Here is a 12,588-nt window from a genome sequence, read left to right on the forward strand (position 1 = left end):
TTCATGAAGCTCTTTTGTGTGTGATACAAATTTCTAATTCTAAAAAGTTAAGAAAAAATATTGACCTGAGAAGATTTAAGGCACATCGTTGTATCATTTACTGGCAAGGTGTACTGGTTAAGAGGCTAGACTTTGCAGCAGACTGCCTGGGTTCAAATCATAGCTTTGATACTTTCATGATGGACAATGGTGTCCAGGTTACTCGATCACTTTGTGCCTCATTTCCCTTACTAAGATGCAGCTATAGTAGCTCCTACCTCATAGGTAAGTGAAGAGTGAATGAGTTGATATGCAGAACATGCTTGATGTATGGTTAAGTGCTGTATGAGTGCTTTCTTGGGGAAAATTAATGCTTCATTCATTACGAAAGGCTAAGATTACAGCTCAGCATTAAAAAAACACTTGATTAAAAAATGGGGAGGGGCTTCCCTGGTGGTGCAGTGGTTGAGAGTCCGCCTGCCGATGCAGGGGACACGGGTTTGTGCCCTAGTCCGGGAAGATCCCACATGCCACGGAGCGGCTGGGCCCGTGAGCCATGGCCGCTGAGCCTGCGCGTCCAGAGCCTGTGTTCTGCAACGGGAGAAGCCACAATGGTGAGAGGCCCACGTACCACAAAAAAAAAAAAAAAAAAAAAAAAAAAAAAAATGGGGAGACCTGAATAGTCATTTTTCCAAAGAGGAAATGCAGATGGCCAACAGGCACATAAAAAGATGCTCAACATGGCTAATCATCAGGCAAATGCAAATCAAAACCACAATGAGATATTACCTCACGTCTGTCAGAATGGCTATCATCAAAAAGAACAAAAAGAACAAATATTGGTGAGGATGTGGAGAAAAGGGAACCCTCGTACACTGCTGGTGGGAATGTAAATTGGTGCAGCCATTGTGGAAAACAGTACAGAGTTTTTCTCAAAAAAACTAAAAATAAAACTACCATATGACTCAGCACTTCCACTCGGGTATATACCCCCCAAAAACCAAAAACACTAATTAGAAAAGATTCATGCACTTCGATATTCATAGCAGCATTATTTACATTTGCCAAGATATGGAAGCAGTCTGTCTATCAACAGGTGAATGGATAAATAAGATGTGGTATATATATATATATATATATATATATATATATACACACACACACACACACACACACACACACACACACACACACACACACACACTGGAATATTACTCAGTCATAAAAAAGAATGAAATTTTGTCATTTGCAACAACGTGGATGGACTTGGAGGGCACTGATGCTAAGTGAAATAAGTCAGACAAAGACAAATACTGTATATTATTTTTATGTGGAATCTAAAAAACACAACAAACTAGTGAATATAACAAAACAGAAACAGACTCACAGATAGATATAGAAAACAAACTAGTGGTTACCAGTGGGGAAAGGGAAGGAGGGAGGGGAAAGATGGGGTAGGGGACTAAGAGGCACAAACTATTATGTATAAAATAAGCTATAAGGATATATTGTACAATACAGGGAATATAGCCAATTTAAAAAAAAAGGCCAAGATTTAGCAGACAATGTTGTTAGGAGGCGACATTACCATGCTGATTTTGAAGTATACTCACTGGCATGTAAGGGAATTCCATATTTTGCAGCAATTTGCTCTTTACTTAATTTATAAGTCAAAAAATCCTCGGTGTGGTTGCCTCTCTGCCTCTGAGAAGAGGGCAGCATGGCAACTAAATATTCAGTGGTAATTCCTTGGGAGCACAGTGCTTGGGAAATGGTACTAAATGATCCTTGCGTAGTGTTTAGCCGGTTGTTTCTGTACATTGCCTTTGAGATAAAAATACACGATTTATTAACATTATATGAGCTATAAATGCCACTGAAAACAATATAGAAGAAAACCTGATAATGCTTAGACGATCCTTATAATTCCACAATTCCTTTAACATATGTATTCCAAATGTAAATGTACAACGCTAAACTTCTCCAATTTAAGTGGCACAAACTTTTGCCAGAGTAGAAGAGTTTTGCTGTAAGTGATTTTTGTCAATGTACTATATTTGTAGCTGAATGTATTATAACTAATCTCAAATAAAAGTTAAGATGACAAAAGGAATTTTCCAGCAAGAATAGTACTGGGTGACTTTTCTACCTGTGTTAATGGAAAACTTCTGGGCAGTTGCATTTGTTTCAGGGATCTCATTTTGTCTAGCAGCGGTCGTGTGACAGAAGCCATCTGATTGAGAATCTCCTTTAGCCTTATGAAGAGTTCTATCATCTTTTCTACTGGCTTTTGATTTTCCCTAGGGAAAAACACCTGACAGGAACAGCAACAACAAAAAAAGAAATTATTTTTGTGGAGAAACTGGAACCCTCACACACTGTTGGTGAAAATATTAAAAGGTACAGTAACTTTGGAAAACATTTTGGAAGTTTATTAAATAGTTAAACATAAATTTACCATACAACCAGAAACTGGATTCCTAGGCATTTACCCAAGAGAAATGAAAAAATATGTCTACACAAAGATTTGTATGGGAATGTCTATAGCAGCATTACTCACAATAGCCAACAAGTAGAAACAATCCAAATGAATGGATAAACGAAATTTATATCCTTAAATTGGAATACTCTTTGGTAAAAGAAAGAAATGACTTACTGACACATTACAACATGTATGAAACTCAAAACATTATACTAAGTGAAAAAAGCTACACACAAAAACCACATATTGTACGATTCAATTTAAATAAAATGTCTAAAAAGGCAAATCCATACAGACAGAAAATAGATTAGAGGGTGCCTGTGCTAGAGGTCAGAATGAGAATTGACTGTAAATGGACACAAGGTTTCTTTTTGGGTTGATAGAAATGTTATAAAATCAGATTGTGGTAACGGTTACACAATTCTATAATTTACTAAAAAACCCATTAAATTGTACACTTAAAATGAGTGAATTTTATAACATGTAAATAATACCTCAATAACTTTGCCAAAAATAAATGATTTTAAAAGTCAGAAAGGCAAATGTCAATTACAAAATTCTTCATGTACACCATTATTCAAAAATCATATAATGTGCTCCTTAAAAATCAGAAAAGCTCTGTCAAAAAGCTCATGTGGTCTATCAGGTTTAATCATAATCCCCTAATGTATTTCTGTTGCAGGAAGAAACACTGAAAATATTTTTAAAGTTAAAATTTTAATTTTATTCTCTCATTCACTCAATTATTCAACAAACGTTAACTGAGTGCCTGTTATGTTCCCAGCACTGGGCGAGGTGATGGGTACGAGGTGATGGGTACAGTGGTACACAAACTGGCATCATCCTTCCACTCAGGGAGTTTTGTAATAATAGGAGAAACAGATATGAAACATATCAATGAATGCAAAGCTGGGGAATATGAGGAGGTAGGGAGTTTAGCTAAAAAATCAAAGGAAGTCTTTCCAAGATGACACCCCAAAGGGGAGAAAGAACAAACCACAGGAGGAATAAGGAGAGGAAGGTAATAGACAGAGGGGGAAAGATTTGTGAGGTTCATGAAGAGGGAAAGCTCTTTGTGTGTCCAAGGGGGTCAAAGACCACTGTATGAGGACAAGATTCATTTGGAGAAATATCACAAAGACAGAGCTGTCTCAATAACACAGCTATTAATTGCAATCAGATTTTTCTAAATCAGATTCAACATTTTAATTTTTCTTCCAGTTCTGCCAAAATTCTAGGAATTCCGACACTGATTTGAAATAAACTAATGATGAGAAATTTTTATTATTTTTACTTGCTATACCTGAAAGAATTAGGAATGGTCTTCTTATAAAATGCACATATTTATTTACTATACTCAACAAGAAATAGTTGGTTTGATATGTGCTCTGAAGAGACACTGTAAGATAAGGATTAAAATTTTAGATAAAAAATTAACAATATCAATTTATATGCATTTTACGTTATATAAAATAAATATTCATTTAGTTAATGGGTACTTGCTAAGTTCTTCTATAGGCCAGGCACTGTTCTTGGCATTTGAAATGTTTCAGTGAACAAAGAGGCCCTTGTGGAGCTTACACCAAATAGAGGGAGACAGAAAATGAACAACAAAAGTGAATACTAAATAAAATACATAGTATGCTGGAAGTGTAACAGAAAACAAACAGAGCAACAAGGTTTGAGAGTGCTATAGATGAAAGTTGGTTGCATTTTAAATAGGATTGTCAGGGTATCTTATTGAGAAGGTCAATATTGAGTAAAGACACATAGTGCTGCAAATCAGGTGAAGGGCATGGCCTGGAGTGGTCCCACGCAGCAGCCCTGGGCCCAAGGAGTAGCCACGTAGGAAATGGGATTTTAGAAATAAGGAGAGGTTGTGCAGGCCCTGGGGGCCCCTGCAGGATTTGAGGGTTTACTGGAATAAAATGAGGAGCCACAGGGGAAGGTGTTGAGCAGGGGAGTGACATAATACGATTTAAGTTTTAAAGGGATCACTCTTGCTGCTCAGGGAGTGGTGGGGACAAGTGTGGAGGCAAGGGGGGCCAGTTAGCAGGCCACTGCAGAATATAAGGGTCGGATAATGATGACTTTCAACAAGATTATTTGTAACTAGTCCTAAAATGCCTTCATCCCCTTTGCTGAAATGCATCAACAACATAAGTCAGCCATGCTGCTTCTGGTTTTTCTTACTTTAAAGAGAAAAACATTTTTTTTTCAGTGCTTTCAATAACATGTAAATAATTTTGACCTAGTATAGATTTGGGTGGATATAGGTATTTAATTTTCCTATGTTTATATTTTTCTTTCAGTTTTTTATTCGCTAAGTACTTATAAAGCATCTAGTTACTGCAAGATGGAGTTACTGCCGACTTTACAGCTCTAATAATGACCACTTCTTTGTTGTACTGGATAAATAATGGTAGCCTCTATCAAAACTTGATGAAGGAAACACAAAAAGTACTTTTTTAAATACCCCCAAAAACCTCGATTCTTTTACTTGAAAACGAAAAACTTTGTTCTAGCCTTTGTTTTTATCCCACCAAATTAATGTGCATTCACTTTTTAAAAAAGTTATTATAACATTTGTATTTCATACTCTAGTATAGTGTATATTAAATTTAATTCCTGGTCTTGGATATACAAATTGAGAGTTAATAGGCCATAATATTAATTTCCTCATCTATTAAATATGCAAATTTACAATATATGATCGCTAAGGTCCCACTTAGCTCTAAAATAAAGCTATAATTCCAAAAGCTGTATAAATGGATCACATTCCTTATAGTATCAGGGAGCATACAGGTATAATCAATTTTTATATTATACTATAAATATTAAAATATTTCATCAATAGCAACTTGCCTTGTATGTGAAGTTGTAAATGTCTAAGTAGTGCAGAAGAGTGAGTCCAATGAGGTAAGACAGACGGGATCTCTTTGGAAGAGGTATGCTGCAGAATTCCTTCATTGCATCTTCCAATTTGGGACTGGTCATATTAGCATCACAAGAATGCAACCAGAACACACTAGAAATAATCTACAAGTTGGAGGAAGAAAAATATTTTAGCTGTGAATCCTCTGAATCCACCTGTCCATTTTGAGAGGTTTTCTTATACTTTTAGACTTCATTTTAAAATAAGACAAATTATACTCAAGATCATATAAATTTTTTGTTTAAAGCACTAATTACTATCAATAAAGCTATAAAGAGTCCATAGTTCACTGGAAGGCTTAAGAAGTAAGATGGGAAAAGAGACAGAAAAATATCCATAATGATTCCCAGATTTCTTGCTCGAACGACTGGGTGAATGACGACCCCAGGAAAGAAAACTGGTTTGGATTGTTTGGGAAAATTACTAGTTTAAGACTTTTTCTCTCTCGGGAATTCCCTGGTGGCGCAGCGGTTAAGAATCCGCCTGCCAATGCAGGGGACACAGGTTTGAGCCCTGGTCTGGGAAAGATCCCACATGCCACGGAGCAACGAAGCCCCTGTGCCACAACTAATGAGCCTGTGCTCTAGAGCCCGCGAGCCACAACTACTGAAGCCCACGTGTCTAGAGCCCGTGCTTTGCAACAAGAGAAGCCACCACAATAAGAAGCCCGCGCACCGCAACGAAGAGTAGCCCCCGCTCACCACAACGAGAGAAAGCCTGCGCGCGGCAACAGAGACCCAACACAGCCAAAAATAAATAAATAAAATAAATAACTTTTAATAAAAATTGATAAACTTAAAAAGAAGACTTTTGCTCTCTTTAAAATTTTGCTCTTACTTTATTTAAATTGCATTTCATTTATATAAACATTTGAAGTTATAATCTTGTACAATAAACCCTGGGGTCCAGAGATGAAATGTGAAAAAAAAAAGCCCAGAATCACACAGTAATATGAATCAACCATCCTGGAGAGGAATGCCTGTGTGAAAAGTGATGTGTGACTATGGGAAGTAAGATGGCAACTCTATTGCCACTGAGTTGAAATAAAGAAAAAGTTTATGAAATTCAAGATTCTAGAAACTTTTCTTTCTTTCCTTTGTAAAGTAATAAGAATGTTTGCCCTCTATTTACCTGCTTTTACTTACTAAAATGAACTTGCTCTTCTGAGGCCAAAAATGTGATATCTGAAATTAGATCTTAGGATCATGTAAGTGAAAGGTGAAACCAAAGGGGAAAGAATTAATAAAGAAATATTAATTGCTGGCTTCCCTGGTGGCACAGTTAAGAAATGTGCCTGGCAATGCAGGGGACATGGGTTCGAGCCCTGGTCCGGGAAGATCCCACATGCCATGGAGCAACTAAGCCCGTGTGCCACAACTACTGAGCCTGAGCTCCAGAGCTCATGAGCCACATCTACTGAGCCTGTGTGCTACAACTACTGAAGCCCATGCGCCTAGAGCCCGTGCCCCGCAACAAGAGAAGCCACCACAATGAGAAGCCCACACACCACAATGAAGAGTAGCCCCTGCTTGCCACAACTAGAGAAAGCCCGTGAGCAGCAACGAAGACCCAATGCAGCCAAAAATAAATTTAAAAAAAAAGAAAAAAATATATTAATTGCTATAACAAGAGGAAGAAAAGTGAAGGTAAAGCAGTTTTAATTTTTGTTTGGGAGAACTAATTAAAATGACACAAACATAAATATTCCAAAGTCAACGTAAAGGCTTTTAAAAAACTTTATCCCATACTGGAGAATAACTGGGTTGTGTTTAGAAATGACACACTCTGTCACATGTAAGTTTTGAATGGATGAGGTCTTAAGTGCTGAAATTCTTTTAGAAAATTTCTATGACACTTCCAGACAATGAACTTGGAAAAGCGGTAAAAGATAAAACATTTCAAGTGGAAAACTCTATTATCAGCCTATGAGGAAATAACATTACTCATTTTCACAGCAAAAAATGTTTACTATACCTCCAAACTTACTCAGAGTTCCCTTGACTGTATTTTATATAGTCTGTCTTGTCTTGGGGCTTTTAAAAAATAAAAAGAAGTATTCCTTTTTATTTTAGTTTCAACAAATTGTAAATGGTCTTTTTTCCCCCAAGTAGATTACTGAAACTCGACTTTGATATCATCATAATAGAATGTGAAAATTTACCTCAGATAATGTGAATGTGATAATGAATATAAAGAATTACTGACAGAACCACTTATTTAAGAAAAGCATCTGGGGTAAAGAAAAGGAGAGGACAAAGGAGGCAAAGGAAGGGATAGGAAAAGTAGAAGGAAAGGAACAGACGGATAATGTTCTTGCTTCAGGATTTTTCTTCTATTTTCGCTTAAGAATTAGGCCTCTAATTTTATCATTTGCATGGAAAATTCACCATATTTGCATGCAGCTTCTCAGTGTTTTTACTGGTAAGTGCTCAACAAATACTAAATGCTATTTAAACTTTAAAAAAACTGGATGTAAATACAAACACATTGCACCCCACCTCAGCTCTGTTGTCAGGGATGGGAATGGCCAGCAAATTGTCGATACTCCTATTGGACATTCCTGTTGTTCTCCTCAGTTCTTCTTTCAGCTCTTCAACATTTTTAAACATTTCTATTAACTGACCTGAAAAAAAACAAAACAAAACAAAACTCACATGTGGGTTGCAATGTAATTCTTTTTAGTCGTTCTAACGTAGAGAAACCTTCTAGATAAAACATATAGTCAACATATATGCCTTGTGTCAGGAACAGATGTCTCTCAGTTTTGGCAAACTTTGCATCTTTAGGATCTATTTCTATCTGATTTAGACTTATTCCTATTATGATATTATTAACCTAAGGTAACAGATTGCTCTGGATTATAAATTTTCCTTAAATGTCTACAGCGAAAGGTTGATTCAAAGAAAATACAGTTTCCTCGCAGACTTTGATCACACAATGTGCTAAATATATATTTCTACATTTGATTTAAAACATCACACAAATTCAAAATGCTTTTTAACCTTGGATCATATAATATTGTCAGCTTAGGACAAGGTTTGCGAAATCTGAAACATAATGCCACAGAGCACTTTTTCCTTAACTTTGCCCAGCACCTTATGGCTTATAAAGGGTTTTCACCATCATTATTTCAATTTTTAAACAGAATGTGTTTAACTCCAAACAGTTATTACAATTATTTCATATCTGGGTCATTCAATGAATAGCAAAAAATATTCTGGCATTATTTTAGCAGATTGTGATCTCTATTTTGCAAATGCCTTTCATTTCTTTATGAAGTATCTCTCATGCAAATATACCTTCTTTATTTTTGGACTTAGTGCCCTTCCAATTTTGTGGCTGCCTGTTGTCCAAAATTTTGAATGTCTTTCAGTATTGAGGTATTACGCAAGAATAAATGTATTGCATGATGCATCATGCTCAGAATACTAATACGAGGTTCTGAATCGATATTTCTGTAGACAGCAGCGCATCTTTATTTTCAAAATCCGATTATTCTCACGGAAGTAAATAAATTTCATCCTTGGTCTTGCAAAAGACTATCTAATTCACTTTAATATATCAGAGAAATAAAAGGTGAATAGTCTAACTAGTTAAATTTTTGAAGACATTTTTCTGTGAAACCAAATTTCGCTGTTTCATTCTCTGCTGGCTTGCTGTGTTGTTTATTTTAGACAAGTAACCATATTTGAAAGCTTCAGGTGTCTCACGTATAAGGGCAGATACAAAGAAGGTTTGGTTAGGAGCTTCAAAAAAGCCTTTTCTAAACTGCAGCATGACAATCACATGCATTTTAATAAGACAGCATTTAAAATATGGATGGGGAAACACCTGGTTTTTCCAAGGTGTCTGCACTGTTATTGACATGCAGCACGGCTTCTATCATCGGCATTAACCGTGTGATATTTTCCAAGTAATTCATTTGCAATGCCTGTTCTAGAAACCTGGAACAAAGCAGAAGAGAAGAAATTGAACTAGGCATATCAATAATTATTTGAGAAGGCATTTCACCAAGGAAGAAGACAATGGAAAAACTTACCAATCCATATCTAAATTAATTTTGCTTGGATCCCCAGAAAGCAAATCCCTCAGTTTTTCAGATAGAATATTGTCATGATACAGTAAACTGGTAGCTATTTCGGTGCTGAATTCTGCTGCTTTGAGGAGTTGAACATGAAACGCACTCTCTTCACACAGGTTCCCGAAGTCCATACTAGACAGCTGGCACATTTTCTCCAGTGAACTGAAAGTTTCAGGTTCACAAAGAAGTTTGGTCAAGTTTCGAAGTTGAGACAGCTTTCGAGAGGGGGAAAAATGGGAAACATTAGTTATATTATTCTAAATATTTATTAGTTGATAATAAGCAACCAAAATTGATTTACTTCCTAAAAACATTTTGCTTATGTGTTTAGTGAGTTGGCATTTGGCAACAGTTTTACCACAAAGCACTATTTTGTATCATTTGAGTTTACTATTCTCTTAAGAATTTTATAAAAGTTTTGGACCTGTTAGACCTCTTTCTCAAATGTAGTCATATCTTGTAGATTCATAGGTTGAAAATAGGTAGTTTAGTTTTATCTCATTTAAATCACAAATACTTAAACTAATTTTATATTTTAGTTTATTTTTTAAATCACGTGTAAGGGCAGATAGCAAAGCAGATTTGGTTTGGAACTTCAAAAAAGGTTTTCTTCACACCCACTAGGATGTCTACTATCAAAACAAACAAACATACAAACAAATGAACAAATAAATAAATAAAACCAGAAAATAACAAGTGTTGGCAAGGATATGGAGAAATTAGAACCCTTGTGCCCTGTTGGTGGGAATATAAAATGATGTAGCTACTGTAAAAAAATAGTACAGTGAGTCTTCAAGAAAATTTGAAATAGAATTAACATATGACTCAGCAATTCCACTTCTAGGTATGTACTCAAAAGTATTTATTGAAAGCTGGGTTTTGAACAGATATTTGTAGACCCATGTTCACAGCAGCATTATTCACGATAGCCAAGAGGTAGAAGCATCCCATGTCCATTGACAGATCAATGTATAAACACAATGTGGTAAACACATAAAATGGAATATTATTTAGCCTTAAAAAGTAAGGAGATTCTCTCACATATTATAACATGGATGAGCCTAGAGGGCATTATGCTAAGTGATATAAGCCAGTCATAAAAAGACAAATACTGTATGTTTCCACTTACATGAAGTACCAAGCACAGTCAAATTAATAGCAACAGAAAGTAGAAATGCAGGTGCTAGGGACTAGGGGGAGAGGGGAATGAGAAAATAGGTGTTTCATGGGTAGAGGATTTTAGTTTTGCAAGATTAAGAGTTCTACAATCTGTGTGTATTTAACACAATTGAATTGCACAGTTAAAAATAGTTAAGGTGGTAGATTTTATGTTATGTGTATTTTATCACAAGTTTAAAAAAATTAATTAACCAAAAAAAGACTTTTAAAAACTGCACATGAGAATCACATATATTTTCAAATATGGATTGGTATATATCTTGTTTTTCAAAAGTGTCTGTACTGTTATTGACATTATCTTCTGTCCTCTTACTTACTGAGGGAAACTTTTGTTCTATGGAGTGCTTAAAAGGGCCTAAAATCCCATACTCAAGAGAAAAAGGAGAAAAATGAAAATCAACTACTTTCTTATGCAAGTATATTCCTCCTTGCAGTTCACTATGCTCTGTGTGTTCTGAGGATATATCCCCAAGTCATACTTCCTGGGGTAAAAAATTATGCCTCTGGGGAAGCCAGTTCTGTTGTGCTTGGAAGCAACCCTAGAGCTACTCTTTTTAAGAAGTGAAATAATTTGGAGAAACATCTAAAGAAGCAAATATGTGTCATTCATTGCAGCTGAGATTCTAATCAGAAGTTGCATTTTGACAAATGAATTATGATACAGGATAATGTTCAGGAATATTTCTTTGCCTATGTCAAATGGGAAAGGTACAATGATGTGTCTTGGATGAGAGGTTTATAGTAACTACACTTAGGCAGTAGCAATTAAACACCAATCATCTTAGACAGTAAAAATCATTGGTCTACTTTCCACTGTATTTAATATTCTAATTGACTTCTGGTTTTAAACTATCTAAAATAGTTTCATACGTATTAAAATTCTACTTACTAGTCTTATTACTATGAGAAATTCTCCATTCTGTAATAAACCCAATCATTTTACCAGGTGTAACTGTATGTCACTTGTTTCTTCCTTTGATTTTCCAAATACTAGATATGATTAAACTTCTAATGAATAGAGCCCAACCTCTCTGCCAGTGACTTTTATTTTGGTGATTTCTTAAATAAAAAGATAAATACGGGGAGCCCAATGAATTTTTTTAATTGAGCTTTTAAGGGTGTAGTAAATTTGAATGACTGTACTCAGTAGAGACTGAAATATATTTTTTAATTGCAAGTTTGACATACATGTAACAAGAAACCAATAAAAGTCCATACAGTATAATCTTGGCTTGATAAAAGATATACAAGGAGAAATTGGAAATCTAGCCATGTCACTGAAGTAGAACTGGTCCTCTGAAATAAGAATTTAATTCAGGGTCAACAATGTGGGCTGCACTGTGAGGCACACCCGCCAAGGAGCAACATCATGGTCATCTACTATTTGTCATTATTTACTACTTTCTTCTAAAAGCAATACCTGCATTAAACTTTTAGAAACCTTATAGATCATTAGTAATCAACATACACTCAGAGAATTATAATTATCTCTTCAAAAGTATGTGTCAAGCCCAGATTACAGGTTTGTCACAGCCTCATGTATCACGAAATTGGTCTACATAGTAGGGGCTCAGGCCTAAACTTGAACAATGACCCATAACTAACTCCACGTCCAGCTGTGACTGAATTCCCTAGTGCCTATGGTTCCTAATACATCTGAATCAGAATGGTAAGTAACATGATGGTGTAAACTTCAAAACACTGTATGTGTAAAAATGCTGAAACTGCAACCTCCTGGGCTCTTAGCAGGTAAATGAAAGGAAATGAGACCTATTTGAAAATGTAAAGGCATTACAATATAAATAGTGTCCTTTCTGTATTTCTGCTTAATATACAGAAAATCCATTTTATGAGTATTTCCCCAGTCAGGAAGTTATCCTTCCCGCCAGAGAGACTAGAAATAAAAGAGGAGAAAACAGACGATGAAGGGAG

The 12,588-nt window shown here is 35.6% G+C and overlaps 1 protein-coding gene across 1 annotated transcript in view; it reads right to left on the minus strand.

Moving 5' to 3' along the window:
* ABCA12 (ATP binding cassette subfamily A member 12) overlaps window positions 1-12,588 on the minus strand; it is a 189,950-nt gene that overhangs the window by 75,399 nt on the left and 101,963 nt on the right. Inside the window, exons 13-18 of the mRNA XM_067026824.1 lie at window positions 9,436-9,692; window positions 9,228-9,340; window positions 7,895-8,019; window positions 5,327-5,500; window positions 2,129-2,293; window positions 1,593-1,803 (exon numbers count right to left, since the gene is read on the minus strand). Coding sequence (XP_066882925.1) covers window positions 1,593-1,803; window positions 2,129-2,293; window positions 5,327-5,500; window positions 7,895-8,019; window positions 9,228-9,340; window positions 9,436-9,692 — 1,045 coding nt within the window. The remainder of the gene's footprint in view (window positions 1-1,592; window positions 1,804-2,128; window positions 2,294-5,326; window positions 5,501-7,894; window positions 8,020-9,227; window positions 9,341-9,435; window positions 9,693-12,588) is intronic.

The sequence above is a fragment of the Kogia breviceps genome, chromosome 2 (assembly GCF_026419965.1).
Source record: "Kogia breviceps isolate mKogBre1 chromosome 2, mKogBre1 haplotype 1, whole genome shotgun sequence".
In the NCBI taxonomy this organism is placed as follows: Eukaryota; Metazoa; Chordata; class Mammalia; order Artiodactyla; family Physeteridae; genus Kogia; species Kogia breviceps.